Source organism: Phoxinus phoxinus (genome assembly GCF_949152265.1).
Source record: "Phoxinus phoxinus genome assembly, chromosome: 24".
In the NCBI taxonomy this organism is placed as follows: Eukaryota; Metazoa; Chordata; class Actinopteri; order Cypriniformes; family Leuciscidae; genus Phoxinus; species Phoxinus phoxinus.
The window spans coordinates 24861235-24886692 of record NC_136899.1 but is presented as its reverse complement, the minus strand read 5'-3'; the positions used below and the strand labels follow the sequence as shown (position 1 = coordinate 24886692).

Below are 25458 nucleotides of genomic sequence, written 5' to 3'. Positions count from 1 at the left end.
CTGAAGTGTGCATATCCGAGCGTTAATTTTTTTAAACTTTATTTAAAGGGGTCGTAAAGCAAACAAGCATGTTGATCGTTATCTGTGCAGACAGACCAAGTATGGTATAGTTAACCTCATGGACTCCTTTAAATGTGAAAGGAAGAAATTGATCGATGGAAAGAACTTAACAATTATAGTGACATTTTGGCAAACGAAATAAACCAATTTATGTGGTGTGTCTTTTGTGTTCATGGTTAAGTGCTAATCTAATTTGCATTCCCGCTGAAAAACAAGCTTTCTAGCGTGAAAATGTTGCCTATAAATAGTGTTGCGCGGCTTCTTATCAAATTCACATGATCAACCTCTCCTCTATTTTGCTTGGGAGCTAATGTGGTCCGAACCGAAGTTTACAAGACTGCGTTCCCTGAACTCCTCTCAAGCGGAGCACTTCTACATTCCGATTGGTTGCCGCCGAACCGCGTCATAGCTCATTACCATAAAGTTGACCTGACTTCAACTTCCCTCGCCGCTCTCACCGTCAAAGACGCGCCGCGCCACCGGCTCTCTTTGAAAATTAATGACTTCCGGCCACTTTGACGCTCTCGCCGGCGGCGGTGTGAACGCACGGTATGATGGACACTGTACTATCCCATGAGGCCACAGGAGAGGACATATGAATGGCAGTGAAGCAACGCAACTGATGCTGTTAGGTCACATGATAATGACAACATAATGAATGTATCACATCTGGATTATATATATAGAACATACTTTTTTAGCGGTTAGTAAAGTAATTACTTGTTCAAAATAAGTGCCAACTCAAGAGAGTATGAGATTTGGGACGCAGCCCAAGTCACATTTGCGAGGTCAAGTCACATTGGTCAGAGCAAGATGGTGATGTAACTTTACCACAAAAAATACAGCAATTACTAAAAAAAAAGTGCATCGGGTTTGTTTTTGCTTTTTTAAGTTATCATCTTATTTTGTACATGCAACTTAGCTAGTTTTATTGTAAAATGAAAAAATTCCTTTCAACACATTGACCATAACACCATATTTTCTAAACTCGGGCTCAAGGAAAATCACTTTGCGGTGGTTCATAATGCATTCAACTTCTAAACATGATCTTTCAGAAATGACTTATAAAGATGCTAAAAAATCACCTTTAATAATGACTGATGATGAAGTCGTTCTTCTTAAAACATTTACGAAAAAGTGTGTTTTTATTTGTTTATTTGACAAGCAGCAGAATCATGTTTGTCACCTCATTTTTGTTTTATATTTTGAAAGTAAATGCAATTATCAGTATACCGGTTTTATTACAATATTTCTTTTACTTTGATACATTAAAAAAAGAATACACACAACAACTGCAACGTGAGAAAAAGAAAGCGTGGTTGTTTTTTTCCGGCCGTTTCTCAAACTTTTCACTGGTTTTGCTCTATGTGATGCATTTCATCTGCTCGCTTTCTCTTGTAGATTACGTCTAAAAATGTATGATCCTTTTACACTGGAGTAGCTATAGGCATTCTTCTTGTTTGGTAGACGCACTGAGCGTGGCACTGGTGATGTAAACAGCATAAAATCAGGAGGAGGGCGGGGGGGTGGAGAGATGAAGTATGACTGTCCAGCTACTCAGAGGCTCTTTAAACAAAGATGGAGGCACTGAGTCCCGATTCAATCCGATGGTCGAGTGCCGGAGCCAGCCAGAGCCCAAAATAAAAGACATGTTAACCGTTCACGCTTCACGGCGTTTGTTTTCTCTCATTAAATTAATATGGTTTTATGCGACATAGCTGTATTCATCCGCAGAGCTCTGGCTGCGCTCGATGTACTGCTTGTCGATAAGAACCTCAATGCACTTCTTGATCATGCTGATGCTCGGGCTGAATCTCGCTTTGGATTGGTTGATTACCTGGAAGAATAAACACACAACAAGAAAAAAATTAGGCTGCTTATATGTACAATATTTACACACGCTGTAATTCAAATATTCAGAATTACTACATTTACCAAAATGCACATTATAAAATTGGACAGTTCCAGTCCTAGATGCTGATTGGTAACACACAAAACACGATAACAAAAAAAAGTAGTAATGTGGTAACAGCGAAACACTGAAAACATAAATGCAGGATTAAGATTGTTTGATGGCAGTGATTTGAACATGATGCCATTAATACTGACAAAGGTAATTAATTGCATGATTAAAATAAAACAGTAATGATGTCACATTCTGCACACTTTAACTCAGGGTTACCATCGTTAACTAAGACTAAAACTAAAAAAAAATTAATAAAAAAAAAAAGCTAAAATAAAAATATATATATTAGTTGAAAAACTTGAAACGAAAATTAGAAATGTTGCATTGACAATAAACTGAACTAAGTTTAAGTTGAAGCACTAAACTTATTAACTGGAAATAAATAAATTTAACCTAAAAAAAAATAATAAAAAAAAATGATAAAAACAGTAAAATTTACATGAAAACAGAAAATATAAAATTAAAATCAAATTCATTCTTTTTATAAAAAAATAATAAAAAAAATAATAAAAAAAACTAATTATTTATTTTATTATTACTTTTTTTATTATGATTTTCTCTGGAAAATATCCCCCAGCGCCTGCATTTATTTCTATATGCCATACTTTTTCAAGTAATAATAATTAAAAAAGTTGCATTTATAGAGTTTGCAGAATGTTAATGTTCTGAATCTGAACATATCCTTACTTTCAGATACGTGTTCTTTCAAAGTCTGATTATAAACTGATCTCTGGTGACAAGCATGTTCTTGAGAACTGATCTTGTCGTGACTGACCCAGAAACTGAGGATTTGATCTTTTTTAGCAAAGCTTGTGAACAGATTAAAGTTGCAGACTTTATTGAAATCCATATTTCCTACAAGATAAAAAAAAGCAAGGCAAACCTCCCATCACTGTGTCCTTGATATGCAGCACGACGAACAAATGGATGTAAGCATTTCTAGATGCAGGACGTGTGTGTGTGTGTGTGTGTGTGTGTGTGTGTGTGTGTGTGTGTGTGTGTGTGTGGACAGCTGCATTATTACACTGCAGGAACAGTAGAGACTGACAGCCCATAATTAAAAACATCTCCCTGTGTCTTCCGCTACATTAGCAGTCAACAGCTGAATACGTTAGTAAATGTTTTGTTGTTTCCACAGCTTTGACTAAAAGCAGTATTTGTTTGATCAAACCACATGGGAAACATGCAATAAGTTTTAAAAAATGCAATATTAAAGTGGAAATGGCAAGTACAGATTTCATAACTACAACTGCATGGGGACAAAAACATAAACCCTAACGCTCAAAATAGTTAATTGGTTTGAGTAGGAGAAACTTAAATTAAACTAATTAAATTTTATGAGTATTTAGCACTTTCTTTTTCTTTCAAGTTCACAGAACTGATATATTTTAAGTAAGCTGAACGGTTTCGTTGTTTTGAGTTTTATGAAATTATTTCTTTTAATTTAGAAGAACTTAAGTTTCACTGAAACGGCTGGGATGTCTATTTCCCAGCATGCTTTGCCGATGGCACTCGAAAGGGAGAGTAAATGCTAAAATTAACTGTAATATAATGTTTTTTTGTGCAAGATTAATATTAAGTGGGAGATTTTAGTAGTGATTAATGTTTTGTTATGCTAATTTAGAAGAATTTCTGTTAATGTTGGTTTTAGGATAGTTACCATCATGGTGACGAGTGGAGCATGAGCTTGATTTGAGAGCAAATAAACCTTTATATTGTTGCGCTCACACAGCAAGTGCTTCTGTATAACATACTATTGCTAATATAATAGCAAATTAGTATGTTAGCAGATTAGCTTGTTAAAGCTAAGTAAGTTTATACTAATAAAAGTGTTCACATCGAGATTACATGAAAGCTTTAAGTTAATTGTACGAATTAATGTACTCATACATTTTAATTGTTCTTAACTTGAAATGTTTAAGTACAAAATAAAAATCTGCAAGTTCTGCTTACTTAAACTTTGAATGTTTTGAGTTCTGCCAACTTATTCGTGTTTACAGTGATGATAACGTATGAATACAGTGGATATCAGCAGCTGTAGCTCAAGGCCATTTACAATAAACAGTTGTTCCCCACATCCCTCAAAAACGTCACTGGTGATCCAGAACATTACTGGTGCTAAAACTCAATAAACCAGAAGAAGGTTCCCCAAATTTGTATTCCTGTGATCAAAGCTGAATTATTCCAGTTTTCAGTGTCACATGATCCTTCAGAAATCATTATAATATAATGATTTGATGCTCAAGTAACATTTCCGATTACCAATGTTGAGATCAATGAATGAAATCAGTTTTTGCCACTTAACATTTTAGTGGAATACTTAGAAGAAATGTTTGTAACATAATAAAAGTCTTGATTTAATGCATCCTTACTGAATAAAATGATTTATTTAAAAAAAAAATCTTACTGACCCCCAAATCTTTGAAGACTAGTGTAAAATGTAGAATAGTAAACATCATGGTAGTGTAGTTTAATTTATCCTCAAATCTGCCCATATGAGTGTTTTTCAGAACTGCTTGAGAATGAGAGTTTGGGGTGAAAATGTGCTCAAATACCATTAAAATAGTGAAAATAAATGACAGATATTACTAGTCCGAAAACGGCTTAATTTTCTTGATGAAAAATATAATTATTATATCTTTATCATTGGGTTCTGAGGTGAAATATGACAAAATCACCCATGTTCAATGCGATGAAGGTTATGATCTACTATACCATTCCATCTTTATTCTGTCTACGGTGTGTGTGTGTGTGTGTGTGTGTGTGTGTGTGTGTGTGTGTGTGTGTGTGTGTGTGTGTGTGTGTGTGTAACAGCCCGAGTTGGCGCACTATCTGCTCTTAGACGTGTTCTGACAGAAGTCTATGACAAAGTCTCCCATTCCTGAGATTTCACAGCGCTCGTATCTGCATTTCCAGTCTGACCTCTGCGTCAGGAGCCACACTATACACCGCACACCTTCAGTTCATATCGGCGCCTGAGGCCACAAGTGACGATGAGACACTGAAACGTTGAAGTTGTAGTCCTCTCACCTCCTGTATGAGGGCGTTGTGTCTCAAGATTTTCCTGGCTTTCATAATCCTCACTATAGCGGCCTGTAAATACATTTTCCTGTCTTCATCCACGGCACTCCTCGTCTGTTCCAGTTCCTGCCGCACACAGAGGACAGAACAGGGTTTATATCACGAGATAGTGTGACCGCAGAAGAGCTCAAATGGGTATTTCAACAGGGAAAGAGCAGAGAATGGCAGACTAAGGATTCTCAGATCAAAGAACATGTACAGGGACCTCATTTATAAAACTGTGCGTAGGATCCGCACTAAAAGTGTACGTGCGCAAAAAAATATTCAGACTTATAAAAGCGTGCGTACGCCAGAACCTGCGCAGAACTCACTTTATAATCCCAGTCAGCGGAAGATTGTGAACATGCGTCTCCTCCCCGGAATAACCATATATGAGCTTACAACACCTAGTTTTATTATGCATATCCTCATCTGCATATCATTTGCATATGATTATTCATCCACGTGATAACATGTTTAACGGTACAAGACATTGGAAAAATATGAAATACGGATGTGCCGTCACTACATTAATAAAAATAATTTAGTAGCCTATCCTTGCCTTGTTTTTGAATAAATAAATCAAATAGTGTAAAATTCATTTCAGAGAAAGTTTTTCTCAATCTTTTCCACTGACCAAATAGTGTTTTTAATTAATTTATATTTATAATGGAAACAGATAGACGTTGTTGTGCATTATATTTGCACAATATTATCATGATAAGCAATTATCTCTAGTTAAAACATTAAAACACAGCATGCCAGAGCAAAAGTGTTTAAAAGCATTGCATCCACAACAAATATTTATAAGCTATTTATTGAATATAATTTTTTTTACTTTTCAGTAAATGTCAAGTAGTTTAAGTGTTTAACTCCATTAATGAGATTAATCTAAATGTTTATATCAGGAGTAAAACAGTTAAAATCATTATTTAATGAACATGCACTGTATTTATGATTAGGCATCATCTGCCGTTAGATATGCGTCAGTTTCACTAAACGGCCCAACACGCTCGCTGGCGCGCACATTTAAGGTGTGGATATTTGCTTCAAGTGATAGGCTCGGTGAGTGAAATTATATGTGTATTATCTTGTATAATTTTCTTTAGATTTTCGGTCTAAAAGTGACCAAAAAGACATAACTCCAGCTCACCATCGGTGTCGCCAAACTGCTCGGTCTCCAAAGCGTTCATACGCACGGGTCAGAGTTTGCGTGCAGGTGCGCACATTTCCCCGTCAAGTTTGTCTTTATAAATCTCAACGCATGCGTCGGAAGTGGCGTCCGCCTCTCTCGGGACCGGTTTTGTGCGACGCAGCGGTTATAAATGAGGCCCCTGGTCACATGCACAAGACACTTTAAGCTATTTTATTGTTTTAACTTTTTGTTTTTATGCGTGTTGGTATATGAGGGTAATATGGATGAATACAGTTTGTTTTCTATAAGAATTTTACATTTATTTTTAATTCAAATTTCATTGTATACCATGCAATGACAATAAAAGTAAAACTAGGTCTCGTCATTAACGCTTGTCCAGGACAAGTGGATTTTTTGAAGGGGCGAGTGAAAGATAATGGTACGACCGGACTATTATGCCTGGTTCAGATTACACGATTTTAGCACGATTTTGGCACGATTCGTTTGACGCAGGGTGTCGTGGGGATTCCTAAACGACAACGGGCGTCGGGACGCAAGATTTGATCGTTTCATCTCGTATTGTGTGTCATAGTGTGCGACAACCTACGTCGCGTCTGCGATGCTTCACGACATCACGTCAAAAAGACTAGCATGTTTGATTTTTTTTCGGTCCTCCACGACTAGAGTGAGTGAGTGAGCGAGCGAGCGTGTGTGCTAGTGAGTGAGTGAGTGTGTGTGCTAGTGAGTGAGTGAGTGTGTGTGCTAGTGAGTGAGTGAGTGTGTGAATGCGGGACACTGCTTATGACTTGCGGGACAAAGCTTCAAACTTCGGGACTGTCCCTCACCCAAATGTGTGTGTGTGTGTGTATACGTGTGAGAGTGAGTGCGTGTGTATGACATATAAGTTACTATATGTGCGAGTGAATGTCTGCGTGGGAGACGGCACGCGATGACTGATCAGAAAGCAACGTGTAGTCTGACATGTTTCTTGTCCACGACACGACAAGATTTTAGGAGTCAAATTCGCGTAATCTGACACAGTGACTATCGTAACCGACAAAAAAAATTGTGTAATCTGAACCAGGCATTAGCCTGATTAAAACGTCCATAACAAAAAAATAACTAGGGAATCACCAAACCGTGAGAATTTCTGCATTCATTTAGTGACGATTGATGGTGGATTATACTATATAATGCATCATTTATTGACGGTAATGTTGTGCTGTTGAGTCTCGTGCAGCCTCTCAAGGAGAACATCGAACATCGAAACAAATTAGATCATTTTATCTTGATTATCACGCTTTCATAATCATTGGAAGCCAAAATCGAAACCGTAACTAAAATGTGATTCAAGATCAACCTATAGCATCTGCTCAACATGAGCCTGTACCTGTGGCGTGTCCTTCTGCATTGACGTTGTGATCTTGAACTTTGTTCTTTTACTGGTGAAACTCATAATTAGGGAAAAAGTGGATTCTGCCTCAATTTCCTCCTGGAGGGAAAAAGAAAGTGGGAGTTTAGTTATAATCAATCAATTAACAGTTCGATTAAAGTGCCCCAGTTATACTTTTTTGGGATATCACCTTTCATGCAGTGTGTAATACAGATGTTTTTGAATGTAAAAGGTCTGCAAAGTTACAAAGATCGAGTTAAAGTCTCGACGGTCTAATTTTCTGATCGATCCAACGTAGGTTTGTAAATGATTTGCATAATGCCAGCCTATGGTCTTCATTGGCTGCCTGTGAACAACGTCTACTTTGAGCCTCAAACACTGTAGTTGTGTCTGAGACTGGAAGAGTTTGGTTCACACATTCTGTAAGCGACCAATCACAGCAGACTGGGCCATCTGACCAATCAGAGCAGAGTAGACCAATCACAACAGACTGGGCCATCTGACCAATCAGAGCAGAGAAGACCAATCACAACAGACTGGGCCATCTGACCAATCAGAGCAGAGTAGACCAATCACAACAGACTGGGCCATCTACCAATCAGAGCAGAGAAGACCAATCACAACAGACTGGACCATCTGACCAATCAGAGCAGAGTAGACCAATCACAACAGACTGGGCCATCTGACCAATCAGAGCAGAGTAGACCAATCACAACAGACTGGGCCATCTACCAATCAGAGCAGAGAAGACCAATCACAACAGACTGGACCATCTGACCAATCAGAGCAGAGAAGACCAATCACAACAGACTGGACCATCTGACCAATCAGAGCAGAGTAGACCAATCACAACAGACTGGGCCATCTACCAATCAGAGCAGAGAAGACCAATCACAACAGACTGGACCATCTGACCAATCAGAGTAGAGCAGGCTCTCGGAAAGGCGGGGTTTAGAGAGACTGAATCCTTTATTGAACCGTTTCAGACACTGTGTATATTTTGAGAAAATGCAAGTGTTTTTTGTTTTTTTTACTTTGGATGCATATAAACCTATTGTAGGAGACTCCAAAACAAAATTAGGAACCTTTAAAATAGTATGATAGGGGCACTTTAAAAATCAAGAAATATATTAAAATATAAATAAAACAAGTCTGGTGGATTGCTTACTTTCTCAGAGTCGTGGCTGATCATCTTGACGTCCAGCAGAGATTTAATGGTCTTCTGGAGCTCCTTCTCGTTCATCTGCGTGCTGTCCTGCAGTTCTTTATAGCTCACGGTCTCGCTGTTGTTGAACGCCAGCAGCACGGCCATCTGATAGGTGGTCACCACCGCCACGTACGGCTTGGACAGATAGTTCATCTTTACCTCACCTGAGAGAAACAAGTTGGTTGAGAGAAACAATATGCAGTTATAAAACTATTAAGAAAAGTTGAGTGCATGTTTTCAGTTAATTAAGTGCATCACGCGGCTATTTAAAGAGCATTTTTTCTTGTGAACGCACCATTTATAATACCAAACGACACCATATAGAACGCAAATTAGGACGCACCTTTAAACTTATAAACTTAAACGAAAATTAGATGTGCTTCCTTGACAACTAACTGAAATAAAATACATTTAAATTTAAGTAAATTACAACAACTAAAGCTGAAATAATAAATAAACTAAAGCAAAATAGAAATATTTTATTTTTATTAAAAAAATATATATAAACGACAGAAGCACCTAAAATTACAAAAACATTTATGTTAAACTAAAAATTTAAATAAAGCTAATTCAGAAAATGAATACATAATATCCTACTATAAATAAAACAACACTAGAGAACTGCAGAGATGTGATTTAGGCCACTTTTTGAGGAAGCTCAAATATAAAATTAAGTTTCGATTCGTTTAACTTGTTTTGGTCACCACATATTTTCCATATTTAAATGCGTGTTATTTCATGAACTTTACTATAATTTTTAAATGTTGCAAATAGTAATAATAATGAATTAGTAAGTGTGTTGAAACTTTTGTGTGGCACTGTACGTGAGGGTTAAAGTTTTGTTGAAATACTGCACACTTATATGAGCGAGTCCTCGAAGTGTGACGGATTACTCGGGATATTATGTCACAGCTCAGTGTGATAATCTGACTCTTGGCCGGGATTAGCTGTGGTTGTGTAGAAACACCAGGTGTGGCTAATCAGGCTTTCAACAGCACCAGCCAACAAACATGACATGCGTTGGAAATCGCCCTCATTCACTATTCCCTACATTACTCCACTTTAAGTAGTGAATGAAAAACGAGTGTGTGAATTCGGACACTGAGTGCGAATAACCATTTGAAACGTACCAGATTGGCAGCTCCAATAGTAATGAAAAGATTTATCTTAAACTCAGTCATGGAAACTAGCATGTATTAATAATGAATTAAGAAGGAATTTACGCAGTTGGACCAGCGGTTTGGAAAATGCAAGCGCCATCTTCAGGTCAGGCATGGAAATTCATTCAGCGCGTCACTCTCACAGTGCATTATGGGTATTCTCTAACTATCCGTTAAGTGTACATCAGTTGTACACGTTATTGTGGTGCATTGTGGGATTGAATGGGTGCACTCGATAACGTCCACCATGACAAATGGCGGTTCTGGGTGATTTCGAATATAAATATAAAAGTTTGATATAATATATCTGTTGATTCTATACATTTAAGGTACAATATGCAATATTTTCTGCTGCTAGAGGGCGCTACATTCCAAACAACAACAACAGCGGCGTAGCTTGATGACGATGTGAAGGAGCGTGGAATGATGGGAACTGTTGTTTTTAACTCCACCGTGGATGTAAATCATCAGACGGGAATCGAAAAGTCATGTTCATGCATGAGGAAAAGTTATATTTTTATAAATGTTGCGTTTAATGACATGCTTTTATTTCATTAAAATGAATTAACCGCAAGAAAAGTAAGGTTTAATACTAAATTGGTTATCATGTTACTGTATTTGTCGAATTCATTGTTGTGATAACGCTGCGCAGTTTTACGTGTTCTAAACCATTGTTGTAAAAGTGCATTCGAACACACATATCATTTGCCAAAAGACATATTAATCTTTATGTATAACACATGCTATATTTATTTACATGGCCATAAACACCAGACATGATAAACAATGTCAATAAACTAAACACAAGCCTAAAGCAATAATACTTTCCTTACATAAACATAACTATTACCGAATGCTACATTTGGAATATATAAAATTGACCCGTACGTTTATGGGACTTGTGTTTGTCGACAGAACCAGAAGCAATCGGTAAAGAATAATTGTGTTCATAAGGACTGCACGACACAAGCTAACGTTTGTTGCTTGATAGACGCTACAACTACAACTTCCGTTAAAATCGCAATTTTCTCACGATTTAAAAATTGTTGGAAACATTTGGGATATTGTAAGTAATCAACTTAACAAAATATATAACACTGGCCTTGTGGTTTTGGGATATTTTAATGCACAAATATTACATATTGTACCTTTAATTTAGTATAAATAAATTTAAATATATATATATATATATATATATATATAATTATTAATATAATTACTTAATTAATTGGGGGCTTTTCTCAACTAATATTCAATTAATTAATCAGCATAACATCTATAAATGTTCAAAAGTTTGGGGTCAGTAAGATATTTTTTTAAAGAAATTAATACTTTTATTCAGTTTTGCCATCACAGGAATCAATTACATTTGATTAAATATATTACAATGGAAACCCGGCATTTTAAAATTGCAATAATATTTAAATTGTAACATATAATAGTAAGAAAAACATGGATTATGATGGACTTTACCTGTGCAGAGATAATGTAGCCAGGTCAACTTCCTTCCGCTGAAGTGCTGGTTATAAAACAACTCAAACTGCAGAAGGAAGACATCCGTTAATCAGCGCCATCTACTTTTATAACGAAATGAAAGAGGATTGTACATGTTCATCTCTCAGCACATGATGCGGGGAGCTTAAGTTCTTGCCCCCGATGATGATGCGTAAGGTTTTGGGCACGTTGACATGGCGGCTTACCATTTGTACACTTTTCTCCAGCTCCTGTGGGATGGCAAACGTGGAAGAGGGAACGTGTGTGAGGGGCCATGCGCCTGCCTGAAACACACACAGCATAGGCATATTCAGCATCATTGCAGCAGTATTTATTATATATGACTTATCTGTGCACGTCATTCTTCTTTTAAATTCATGTTCCTGGTAATCTTGAATCAGAATAAGATTTGGCGTGTGTGCTTGAGCTCCCGCGGTCTTGTTCACTTGCCATGTTGTTTGTGTATCTCTATCAGTGATGCGCGGGTTGATCCAAAATGAGCGGTTACCCGCGGTTACGAGTCATCCAAAAATATTTTTAATGATATTCGGGTCGCGGTCGGTCGGTTCGTTTGAAATAAAGAAGCCAATTAAACCTTTGTAATTTATATAGTACTAGACACAATGTTCTATGAAATACATAGGCCTACGCTTTATTGTCTGAAGATGAGGATGACGCACGAGCTCAGTCTGCAGATGAACGTGGGAAATCCTTATTTACCTTTTGAATGTTGAGCGCGTTAGTATCTTTTGAATAAAAGCTGATGCGGGACAAAATGGCCGATTTCCAACGCGTTGAACTGAGCAATGCCATTGTGCCATTTTAATAGGCTACTTTTAAACACATATCTCAGTAATGTCAGTTTTATGTGTTTTCTGAGAGGGGGGGGGGGGGGTTGTTGGGAAAGTTGGGGGAGAGACGCACACTTCGATTAGACTGGATAAACACATGCAGCATCTTAATTGTTAAGAAAATGAAACTAAATAAATGAATAAATCAAGGCTTTATTACACAACACTAGGCGTATCATACAGCATTCAGAAAACGAACAGTTTGCGCTCCTAAGGGCTTTCACACTTTTCTTTCACAGGCTTCTCTCAGTTGACCTGCTGATAAATTCTTCAAGCAAGGTCGAAACATAAACATCGCATTCATCAATAATATGCATCTAGACAGCAGAAATGGAAAATGATGGGCCGCCTCAAGAACTGCTGCTCTCTCCTCCACAGGCTGGATTAATGGATATTATAGGCCAGGGAGGCTGATGGGGGGCATTTTTTTTTTTTTTTTATGCGGGTCAGGAAGCGGGTCGGGTACAATATTTTCTTTCTTTTTTTGCGGTCCGAGTTGCGTCGGTTGAAAACGTCGGTCGGGTCCGGGTTGTTTATACATTGACCCGCCATCACTGGTCTCTATGGCAAACACGCTGAGCCCGGTCGGAACTACGGGAGGCCAGAGGGAGCGTCGGCGGATGTTAAAGAGAAAACCGATTTTCATTCAAACAAGTCGTCGTAAACTACACACTCGAGTTAATCGATAAAATCGATTTATCGCCCAGCCCTAGTTAACATGTTTACATGATCTGAAACGCAAGTATCAAACGCGAAACGCAAGTAACTTTGTGGGCGGATCTCGGCGCAAATCTAAAATGTGTTGGTCTGAAGTCGCTTCATTATTCATAGGTGTGGTTTGGGCGTAACGTGAAATAAACCAATCAGAGCGTCCTCTCACATTCCCTTTAAGAGCCGGCGCGCTTGTTCCACGGCGGATTGCTATTATAACGGCGGGTTTGCCGGCGCACGCCGAGCGGTTCACAGCCAAGGAGACCGACGTTCTCGTCAGGGCCGTAAAACACAGAGAAGTGACATTGGGGATGATGGAGAAACCACACAAATTAGCTTCGGTTAAACAGGCGTATAATAATCTGGCTAAATGTGTAAGCTAGATTTTAGAGATGTTCCGATTCCGATACTAGTATAAATGCTGGCATCGGTATCGGCGAGTACTTGTACCCATGTACCGATCCGATACCATTTTCATAAACAATAACGTTACCTAGTTATTGTTGCACGCTAGCTTTGCTTAACGCTGCAAATCGGAGATCAAGTCTTCTTCGCTGCTCTAAACAGTGGTTGCCCGCGGCAACACAGGGAGTTGTGCTGTGTCGCCACAAGCAACCACCGTTTAAAGCAGCGAAGAAGAAATAAAAATGCACGCGCTAGCAGTATGTCCGCTGTTTGGCAATATAATCGACAAAATTATCGAGCCACTGTCAGTCGTCAAAAACGTTGGATTTTGCCGCTTAATTGAACATTTGGAGCCTCGGTACAGTTTGCTGGTCGCAAATACATCTCTGAAACAGCGCTCCCTAAGCTATTCGAGACGCATGTTCATGTAAACTAAAAGATGTGCAAACAATCAGCTTTACTATCGACATCTGCGACGCGACCCCGCTGTCTTTACTGAGTTTGACAAGCACACTGGGTGGGGCACAGTGGCGCCGTCATCTTTAAGTTTTAAAGAGATTATTTTCTTAAATTATTCATATATAAAAAAAAATATTCCTAGATTTATTTGTTGTACTGTTTTTTTATACAGTTGAGTTATATTGTAAAATTAAAATACCTTTTTCAGTTTACAGTATTAGATTTGTGGCTGCATTTGAAGTTATTTTTCACTTAAAAATAAATAATATACTACTGTGAAATGTATGTCAGATAATAAAAAATATTCTAGTTCACTGTGTGTAGTTGTTCATGTTTTATTAAGGGATACGTCTGAAGCACACCATACAATAATTATATCAATTCATACAGGGCTAGTATGAATTGCAGCTGTATAGATACACACCCAGGTATCGGATCAGTACTCGGTATCGGACGATAGCCTGAGTCCAGGTATCGGAATCGGTATCGGGAAGGGAAAAAGGGTATCGGAACATCTCTACTAGATTTATGACTATTTTTTCACATCTTCACGGACACCACAATGATTTCCCTCGTGTGTTAATATGTTTGCTTGTCATTATGTATGATTTGCAAAAATGAAAACTGCTGCGTCTGTGTAGATGAGAGAAGCAAAGTGTGTGTGTGTTGTGCACACGCTACATTATGGCCAAGCATGCGCCCTTAAAATATCATCTGAATAACGCGCCACTGTCTTTAGACTCGGTTTCTCCTGGTCAGCGGAGGAACTGTTTTCTGGAACTGCAAAATATCCCCAGGGAACGTTTGCGCCGGAACACACTCCTCTTCTCGCTGAACCGCCCCCGCAAGCGCAAGTTCATCCCCTAATTTACCGACGTGCGTCTGTGGAGGGAAGAGTCAGCTGTGCGTCGGGTGCAAAATAGGAATGATACATGCGTCGCTGTACAGAGTCAATTGCGCTGGGTGCAAGATACGGCCCAAAGTTTGTATGAACACAGTAATAATATTCTCTCTTACCTGTAATACGTAAATCTGGAAGCTGATGCCCAGGTCCACTACAGTCTCCTGGGTTTTGATAAAGTTGTTGAATTTGTTGTTGAGGTCGGTGCTGACGCTCATGTCAGTGTACATTCTGTGCAGTTTGCTTGTGAACTCATAGCCACACGCTTGCTGCAAGGCAGAGAGAGAGAAACAGTGAAAGGTCTGCTCACTTTAATCACACGAAACCCTTCATCGGTCTACATTTACATTTACATTTATGCATTTGGCAGACGCTTTTATCCAAAGCGACTTACATTGCATTCAAGGTACACATTTTACATTTTGTCAGTTCTTGCTTTCCCTGGGAATCAAACCCATGACCTTGGCGTTGCTAGCGCCAACGCTCTACTATTTGAGCTACAGGAGAGCAGGAAAGCAGAGCGGTCTCATCCGAGGCTCTGCATAATGACAAAGCGGAGCCAGCGAACACTCGGCTATAGAGTCACATCTGTGTGAACCTTTACACACTTTTCATGAAATCGGCTGTGTGTGAGACTTTCTGTACCTTCAGTTTGTTGATCATGGCTTCCTCTGAGTCCATGGATAATGAAAGTCCGTGTATTAACCTCTTTGCAAGCATCCTGGCATAAAACTATAAATGACGAAAAAATAATAATTAAAAAGAGATAAAAACAGGAGATCAGTGAGTGCCAAACCACTATCCAAACCAGACAAAAAATGAAAGAAACTATATCAAACCAGAACCGTTTTCATGATTTAACATTTAAAATGTTTTGCTAGCATGTTTGTTAATGTTTTAGCATATTGCTACCACAACAACACTAGCATGTTTTAACACATTGCTAGCACAATTCTAGCATGTTTTAACAAATTGCTGACATGTTTTAACACATTTATAACATGTTTTAACACGTTCATAACAAATGTGTTCAAGCCATGTCGGAATTAATGTAATTACATGATTTCAAAGAATCGCATGTTAAGAATAGCATGTTATAACATGTTAGCATGCTGCTAGCATCTTTTAAAACATTCCTAACACAACAATGCTATTTTCACTGTTAAAGTTTAACATTTACTAAAACGTACTATTTTTTTTAAACATTTTGCTGTTTTAACATTATCGTGCTGCTAACACGTTTTAACATGTTCATAGTATGTGCTAACATGATAACATATTTTAACATAGTGCTAACATGTTTTCACATTTCTAACTTCTTGTTGGCATGATTTAACATGTTAAAATGCTGCTAAGCATGTTTTAAAATATTGCTATCATGTTTTAACTGGTTCATAACATGTTTCTCACATGTGAAAAATGTTTTAACACATAGCTAACACAACAATTCTAGCACATTGTTAAAACATGCTAGCATGGGATGGGACACATCAAAATGTTTGACCGATAGCTTTAGCTGACATCCCAGACTATGATTGGCAACTTAGACATTCTCATTGTAGAGAATTTCAATGGACAAAAATCAGTATCCATCTCTGAGCCATAAATATTTTTGGTTCATTTTCCGAATAGAAAAACACTTTTTTTTTAAGTTTCTTAAGTTTTTTTTTTTTTTTTTAGGGTTATTTTGTCGACTTTTAATTAAAATGCATCAACACAGGTTCGAATCCAGCTCGCAACATTTTCCATATCCTGTTTCCCCATCTTCCTCTTTACATCATTTCCTGTTCTCTTTAAATCAAGTCATGGCCTCACCTTCTGAAACACATCTTTGTCGTCGATGTACTTGAAGACCGTGATGAAGCTGGTCAGTTTGTCCTCCACTTCATTCTCCGTCATTCCTTTTGCAGATTTCTTCAGCAGGTTGTCACAGTACTTGGCCAGCTGTGGGGAAAGGAGCATCAGAGTTCAGTCAGTGTGTGTGTGTGTGTTCATCAGGGTTGTAAGAGTTTATTTAGTCATCTTGATCTAAGCTTGGCAGGATAAACCGTGATTACACACCAGCTCAGGTGCTTTGCAGATGGATTTGGGCTCTCTGAAGTTCACTACTGAAGTCAAGGCCTGGAAGGGAAATGAGCAATAAAAGCACAAACCACAAACACTCACACGGACCCTGAACCCCAGATACCCCCTACTGGACTAAAGGGAGAATGCTTGCAGAGTTCAAACTGTAAAATTAATTATCTAGAGAAAATGTGAGTGATGCTCTTCTGTTTAATTCTCAGCCGTTGCTGAGGTGTGTTATAGAGTGGACGTGTGTGTTTTAAGTACAAGTTATATTAATTTCAATAAATGCATTTGTATTATTTCAAAGTATTGAATTTTGTACTATCATTACATTACATTGCATTACATTCAATTCAATTCAATTCAATTCAAGTTTATTTGTATAGCGCTTTTCACAATACATATTGTTTCAAAGCAGCTTTACAGAAAATGCATTTCAAAAATATACACACAAAATACAGTTAGTTAATCATAACTAACTTATAATGTTATTACATAACATTATAATGTATATTAATATATATTTTATTATATCATAATCATTTCCATAATTTCATTTGTATTATTTCATTATTATATGAGTTTTTACTATCCTTATGATATGTTATTATATTATAATGTATCATATTATTTATCAGTTTCAATAATTGCATTTGTATAATTTTAAAGTATTAATGTTTTTACTATTATTATGTTGTTGTTATTATACTACATTACATTAAATGACTATATATTAATAATGTCCATTATTACATTTGTATTAATCTAAGTATTGATATTTTTACTGTCATTATGTTAGGTTATTACATCATAATTTATTATATATTAATCTCCATAATTATATTTGTATTATTTCTAAGTACTGATATTTTTTTACCATAACTATTTTATGTTATTACATCATAGTTTATTATATTGTATATTAATCTCCATAATTGCATTTGTAATATATCTAAGTATTGATGTTTTTACAATCATTATGTTAGGTTATTACATCATAATTTATTATATATTAATCTCCATAATTGCATTAGTATTATTTCTAAGTATTTATGTTTTTACTATTATGTTATTTATTAAATTGGTAACACTTTATTTTAAAGTTTTGTCCCTGTTACACATCTTACATGTACTTACTATAGTAATAACAGTAAATTATGCATAATTACAAGTAAACACTACCCATAATGTTGTTAATTAATATTACTCCGTACCTTTTTGTATGATTACACTGTAATAAGGGCACCTTAAAATAAAGTGTAGCCTTTATATTACATTATACTATGTAAATATTTTAAAAGTATTGATGTTTTTACTATTAATAACGAGTGTCTAAATCTTTGCCTGTGACTGTATAGACGCTTGTAAATCATTTTAAAGTGTACCTTATCAAGAGCACTCATGAAGTGTTGGTCCCCATTCAACACTGTGTTAATCAACTGGACAAATTTACTATGAACCTCTAACACTGACTCCACAAACTGGGTTGGCATCTGCAAGACAAAGACCAGAGAGCACCGCAATTAATGCTATATACAAACAATTCTGCATATAAACCATGTTTTAATCACATATATAGCTAGGCCTGGTTTCACAAACAGGGTTTAGATTAAACTAGGATTAGTTTAATTAGTACATTTAAGTAGCTTTTATAAACATGCCTAAGAAAAAAAAACATTACTGATGTGCATCTTGAGACAAAACAATGGCAGTGACATATTTTAAGAAGTTACTTTCAGTTTTAACAGCTTTTTAGTCTGGGACTAGGCTTAAGCCTTGTCTATGAAACAAAAGTCTATGTGTGTCTATTTCCACATAAGCAGTTCCTCACGTTTTCCTGAGAGAGGTTACTGGTGGCTCTGAGACCCTCATCATGGATGTGGACCTGGAGCTCCTGGATCATGTGAGGTAAGCCGCTGGACACGGCCCGCAGTAGCGTGTACATATTCGCCATATCTGAAACCAAACAAACCATCAAGACGACGTCCTACATTTACAACAAGCCAATGGACTACTTGCAGAAGTACTTCCGCGTTCTCCTTATTACATCTCGGCGTTTCCGGTGCGGCGTTCAGCGCGCCTACATGCACGAGAACGCAGATTATCACGACGTTTTATGGCTGGCAATTAATCATGATGTCTGCATTAATTATCTTGAGCCTGCTGAAGTGTTCCTATAAATATATTTTCTTTCCAACTGTGCACACTGAATAATAAATAGACTAAATATATTTACCCACTAACCTGCAGCAATCTGCTCATTAACTGTTTTTCTCTTACTGATATTTCAAACCTGTAGTTTACATTTTTAGATGAATTTGACTAATAAAAAGGATTGCTTGTGTACGTTTAGTCAACTCGATAGCCGCGTTTCCATTACCCTTCATATTGCGCAAATTGAAATTGAAAATACGCCCAATAGAAACACATCAATTTCGCGAAAACTCCCATTTATCTCAAAAAAGTTTTTACGCTCGCATGAGGAGGTTTTTCAGGCAATTCGGAAAATAAATATTTAGCAAAACTGCAATGGAAACAGTTTTTGCACATTTACAGTCACATGACGTAGATGACGCGGTGTGTTTGGACAGAATACGAGATCGAGTTCTTTATTAAATTCATAAAAAATTACAGGAATACTGGATTCTAAACCTCAGAGAAACGCCACAATCAAGACCTCGAAGCAGAAATGAGTGAGAAACACCCAGAAACTCCTCATATGAGCCGCTCACAGTATAAGTGTCTTTCCTTGCCATTAATGCTCGGATAACACGTATGTCTCCTTTGATTAAAGGGGGGGGGGGGGGGGGGGGTAAAACGCCATTTTCACAAGATGTAAAATAAACATCTGATGTCGCCAGAGTGTGTATGTAAAGTTTTAGCACAAAATACCTGACAGATATTTTTATATAGCATGTTAAAGTTGTCACTTTTTGAGGATTTGCAAAAACCCAACGTTTTGTGCCTGGCCCTTTAAATGCAAATGAGCTGCTGCAGAGGGCGGGGTTTCAAGAGCTTGTGTGTGTGTGTGTGTGTGTGTGTGTGTGTGTGTGTGACACACTAAAATGTCAGAAACTGTTCTGCCTTTAATGTTAAACCGGAATCAGACAAAGATGGAGAGACTCAAGAAGAAGTGACAACATGTAGAAGCAACAGGACGTCTCTGAATGGTTAGTTGATGAGTTTATGTTGCTGATGTGGAGTTAACTATCTTCAATTAGCATATTCTGTCATGGTAATCTATAAATCACTCGTATAGAAACTGTTGTGAGATGCACACAGTGACTTTCTATTGCATGTGAAAAGACGGATGCTAAAGTTTGAGCTGACTCACAAATGTGCTCGACTACAGCAACTCTTCCTCTTCTCAACATTGACTGGGTGTTCAGGGGGCGGGGCTTATGTACATTTTAGGGTTGATGATGTCACTAACCCGGGAGGAATGTTGTGTAGTTCCTACCAGCCGTTTGTTGTAGTCCTTTTCTTTAAAAGCAAATATCTTCCTTTGCTTTGAACTTTGAGCGTTGTAAATTTGCAGATGTTGTTTATGATCAAAAAGCAACATTACACACTCACTACAGCTAGAAAAGTGAAATCATACTTTACCACCCCTTTAATAGTAGTGGCTACTGGGATATACATAAACCTACTAACGTCCGTTGCCATGATTTTTGGACTTATCGCATCAGGAAAAAATAAGTTTTAGTCGCATAACATCGGTTAATTTATTTAGTTTTTTTTTTCTACATTTAGAAAGAAAGAAAAATCGCAAAAGTTTTGAGTAAATCTGTAATGGAAACGTGCCTAATGACTACAGTATAGGGCTGTGTTGAAAAAATCGATTCATCAATTCTGAATTGATTTTCATATTAATTTCTTAAAGATCGATCCGTAACTCAGAGGATCGATTTAATAACAGGCCTACATTTTCCCCATAAACACACTGAGACATGGCGACCGCCGGCGCTGCTAACGCGGTTTCTCTGAATCCACTTGTTGACCAGAAAGGAGGAAAGAGCCGTTCACATAGCGCATTTTTTTCGCGTGCAAATTCGTTTTCCAGGCGCGCCTCTGTTCATGGTTGCATAGCAACAGCAGACGCAACGGGAGAGCACGCGCTTGTGGAGAGGAGAAAGCAGTGCAAACTGCGCTCTCCATGATGACGAGGAAGTATCATCAAATAATTTATTGATTTATAGCCCTTGCTTTAGCTTTACTACTAGATATATTCATTGAGATGAGAAATAAAAAGCCGCCCTGTACAGCGATGATCAGCTGTTCGGCCGAGCTTTCCATGTTGTTACGGAAAGGGCGCTGGTTTTTGTCACATGACCTGTTGAAATGCATTGAAGTGCTTCTCACTGAATTTGCACGCGCATAAAACGCGATACGTGAACGGCCCGTAAAGTGGTATCGTGTGCGGCTGTATCTTGTTTAAAAGGCCGCAAAATCTTGTTTTGAACGCAGTTTTGGATTAAATAAAAGGACATTCAAGTCAAATAAAACACGCTTTATCTCCTGTTTAGTTGGTAACACTACATTAAGATACCATTCATTAACATTCCTTAATGCCTTATCTAACATCAACACATTGAGTGAACAATACATTTTTACAACATTAATGTATGTTTGTGAATGTTATTTAATACAAACACTTGATTGTTTATGAACAGTTAAAACTTTTGATTTTAAAAATATAAGATCGGATCAGATCGGATCGAATCGAATCGAATAATGATAATCGATTCAAGATCTTGAGAATCGGAATCGAATCGATTCTTGAAATTTGAATCGATACCCAGCACAACTACAGTACACTGAAAATATACATAACCGGAAATAACTGAGATGTACTATTTCAAAACGGAAGCTCAGTGCAAGTGGTCCATTGAGACACACACACACACAAACATAAATCCATGAGCTGACAGGGAAAGAGTAAATAAACCTGCTGACCCTCTCTCTTTTCCTGTCTGATGATATTTTGACACTCGCCGTGCAAGAACTGCAGGTGATCGGCCACCATCCTCTGCTGACATTCATGGATGACTTTGGCGTAAGAGCTGGGGTGCAGATACTTCCGACATCTCACCTCTTCGTCTTTCAACCGGCCTAAAACCTGCAGGAGCAGAGGACAGCCGGCCAGCCGAGCGGTTAGCATCACAGTAAAGCTAGCAACATGGCTAATGGACTAAACAACCAAAACCGTTAACAAACAGGTTCATTACTTCAATTACTTCTGCATTAAATTATTATATTGTTTAAATTAATACATTTTTAGCTAACTGTGATTTGAAAATGTACATTTCTGAAGTGCATAACTTTGACAGTTTCCTCTGATAACAGATCACTCTAAATTGTAATGTGGACTCATGCATTTTCTGTAAAGCTGCTTTTAAATTATGTGTATTGTGAAAAGTGTGCTATACAAATAAATGTGAATTGAATTGAATTGATTTGAACTGAAAGGTGGTGTTGGACAGTCTCACCTTCTCCATATATTGGGAGCAGTTGGACTCCTGCAGTAGATTGGAGGCTTCTTGTTTGTAATACTCGCCGGTTTTTGTCAGAAACGGCCCCTCAAAGATTTCCTGATAAAACTGGGATTAAAAGAGAGGGTGTGTAATGCATGAGTGCAAAACACACAAACTCCAAGCATGCAAATATGCACACACACATTTGGGGTCGTGAGATTGTTTAAACGTTTTCTTGTGTTCAACAAGGCTGCATTTATTTGATCAAAAATACAGTAAAAACTGTGAAATATTATTATTTTATATTGTTGTTTATCTATGTTTTCTAAGTGAATATATTGTAAGATGTAATTTATTCCTGTGATTAAAGATGTCACATGACCCTTCAGAAATCATTATAATATCGGCCATACTTTTTTTCAAGATTTTTTGATGAATAGAAATTTCAAAAGAACAGAATTTATTTGGAATATAACTCTTTTGTAAACATTAAAAATTATTAAAAAAATTATCCATTTAATGCGTCCTTGCTGAATAAAAGTATTATTTTTTTATTTTAAAACCTTTTGAACGGTAGTGTACAAAAAATACATTTTAAAAAATATTTACAGAAAATATTACTGAAGTTTCACATTAGCATAAAAATAACAAAAACTTTGAATCAATATCACATAAAAAATCATGCATCTAGACAGAGATTCTCACCTTTAGAGGAAACTTTTTCTTGTATTGTTCAACATGAACAAAGGAGTTGATAACCCCATGGATTACTTTCTGGTTCGGGTCCTCCCCACATCGGTCGCTATGGAAACAACATCAAAACTTAGTAATTAAACTGCAAATGTATCCTCTGCAGAACTGACATATAATCAATAAAACTGAACTTGGGTTCAGGTCATGCACAAGTATCTGTGGGACCAAAGACTTGCCATAGATGCAGTTTGTTATAGGTTGAAATTACAAACCGTAAATATATTTACAGTAAAACACAATAGAGACAAGCAAGTGGTTTAAACGCTTGAACATGAAGCTTGCACTCGTGAAAAAAAAAAAAAAAAAAAAGTTTGTTATTTGAGCTACTGTATAGAGAACAAGGCTGGGCGGTATGAAGAAATATACTGTATTGTTACCACAGTATGAAATGTCTATCGGTAGAGATTTTGCTATATTGTGTATAATGCGGTATGTAAATACAGTGCTTAGCATAAGTGAACACACAAATGCTAAAGTTGACTAAAAAGATCGATACAACAAAAAATAAAAAATAAAAAATTGGTCAATAGAAATGAAATTAAATAAATTGGTTAATAGAAATAAAATTTTAATAAATAAAATAAAATAATGGGTAAAGTTAAGCAGGTTAAAGTAAATAAAAGTGAAATAAAGAGGTAAAGTTGTATTAAACCGGAAACCTTCACCACATCTTAAGGTCTAACTTACTTCTTGATCTCTTTCAGAAGCATCCCGATCAGCATCGGTTGAAGCGGCTCAATCATTAACTTCCTCCACATGTCGAGTGCAAGCTAAAAATACAACAACAACAACAACAACACTGTTTATGAACCAATAAAAACCCAATGTGACACCTGACCTGTGATAGCCCATCATCCTATCGGGTTGAGCCTGGTTAGGAAACCCTACCTCTCCGATCTCCATCAACGGCTCGTTCATGTCCACTCCTCCATATCCATACTGCAGGTCAGCTTCGGTCAGCTTGTTCTTCTTAATAAACTGCGTGTTCAGGTACCTGCAGCAGATTAAACACGAATCAGGGGAAAGCAGTTGCTATTATTACAAATGAATACGTGCATATGTTGATGCACAATAGAGCCACGGTGACGTCAACTCAATAGATGCTTGTTTTCGCAGCTGAGCAAGACCAGCGGGACAGTGACGGGGTTCAGCCGGTGAAGCCAAGCAGAAACTGACCGGAGCCCTTGGCCAGGCCGAAGCCGGCATGCCAGAACAACAAAACCTTGTGAGACTAAGACTTGGTTATACAACAATTATTTACAACTGAATACAAAAAAGACTGAAACTTTGATCATTGCTCCAGAACAAAAACAACCCCAAATTAAACAACACCTCCGTTGCTTGGACTTATCCGTCCAGTTGAGCCTAAGAAACCTTGGTGTTGTGTTTGAGCAATCGATGTCTCTGGATGGTCATTCTAGACAGTTGGTCAGAAACTGCTTTTATCATTTGAGAAATATCTCTAAACTGAGAAAAATACTGTCCAAAACTACCATGGAGATGATCATTCATGCTTTCATTTCTTCACGGTTAGATTATTGTAATTCTCTTTTTACTTGTTTTAACTAATTTTCTCTGAACCGTCTACAATTGGTGCAAAACGCAGCAGCCAGCCTATTAACAGGAACTAACCGAAGGGCACACATTACTCCGATTGTATTTATTCTCCACTGGCTTCCAGGAAAATATAGAATTGATTATAAAATTTTAGTTTTAACTTTTAGAGCACTACATGGACAGTCCCACCAATATATCGCAGACATGTCGACCCCTTACTCTTCCCTCCGCACTCTTCGTTCCTCAGGTCAAAATCTCCTGATGGTCCCCAAAACCCGCCTTAAAACTCGGGGAGACCGTTCCTTTCAGGCAGTTGCTCCCAAACTGTGTTAAAAAACAGCTGAAGACACTTTTATTCAGACAAGCTTTCAGTTGACTGAGCTATTATGTTTTGTATAATGTTTCTTAATTGTTATAATTGTTACTTGCTACATGTAAAGCACTTTGTGATTTTATCTGTGATAGGTGCTATATAAATAAAGCTTACTTACTTACTTACTTACTTGTGCACTGATAGCGCGTGATAGTGAACAACACTCACAACCAGTGATTATGAAATGTATGATATCAAATAAAAATAACTATCCCTCACCACAAATCCTCGTACCGGCGTACTAATCCTGCACTCTTAGTTACCAAATTTGTACCATGCATATTGTGTGTGCAAACTTTCTGAATGCATGAAGTAACAGGAATATCTACTGTGTGTGCCAAACTGAGCAGTTTACAACAGGCACGCTTCAGGGAATACTGTATCCCACAGTGCAACGCTCCCGGCTCCATCGACACACTCATAATGGACTGC

At 37.4% G+C, this 25458-nt stretch overlaps 1 protein-coding gene across 2 annotated transcripts in view; it reads right to left on the bottom strand.

Moving 5' to 3' along the window:
- Positions 1 to 967: 967 nt before the first annotated feature.
- The window catches only part of cul2 (cullin 2), a 29692-nt gene continuing 5201 nt past the window's right edge, over positions 968 to 25458 (bottom strand). Inside the window, exons 5-21 of one of the 2 annotated variants that reach the window (XM_079601879.1) lie at positions 23985 to 24090; positions 23784 to 23866; positions 23049 to 23145; positions 22359 to 22469; positions 21826 to 21988; positions 18701 to 18825; positions 18255 to 18362; positions 16864 to 16923; positions 16618 to 16746; positions 15448 to 15534; positions 14919 to 15071; positions 11682 to 11759; positions 11455 to 11521; positions 8783 to 8985; positions 7612 to 7713; positions 5057 to 5173; positions 968 to 1897 (exon numbers count right to left, since the gene is read on the bottom strand). In XM_079601879.1, the coding sequence (XP_079458005.1) occupies positions 1766 to 1897; positions 5057 to 5173; positions 7612 to 7713; positions 8783 to 8985; positions 11455 to 11521; positions 11682 to 11759; positions 14919 to 15071; positions 15448 to 15534; positions 16618 to 16746; positions 16864 to 16923; positions 18255 to 18362; positions 18701 to 18825; positions 21826 to 21988; positions 22359 to 22469; positions 23049 to 23145; positions 23784 to 23866; positions 23985 to 24090 (1921 nt within the window). In that variant the 3' untranslated portion in view covers positions 968 to 1765. The remainder of the gene's footprint in view (positions 1898 to 5056; positions 5174 to 7611; positions 7714 to 8782; positions 8986 to 11454; positions 11522 to 11681; positions 11760 to 14918; positions 15072 to 15447; positions 15535 to 16617; positions 16747 to 16863; positions 16924 to 18254; positions 18363 to 18700; positions 18826 to 21825; positions 21989 to 22358; positions 22470 to 23048; positions 23146 to 23783; positions 23867 to 23984; positions 24091 to 25458) is intronic. The other variant, XM_079601880.1, reaches the window with a different exon arrangement.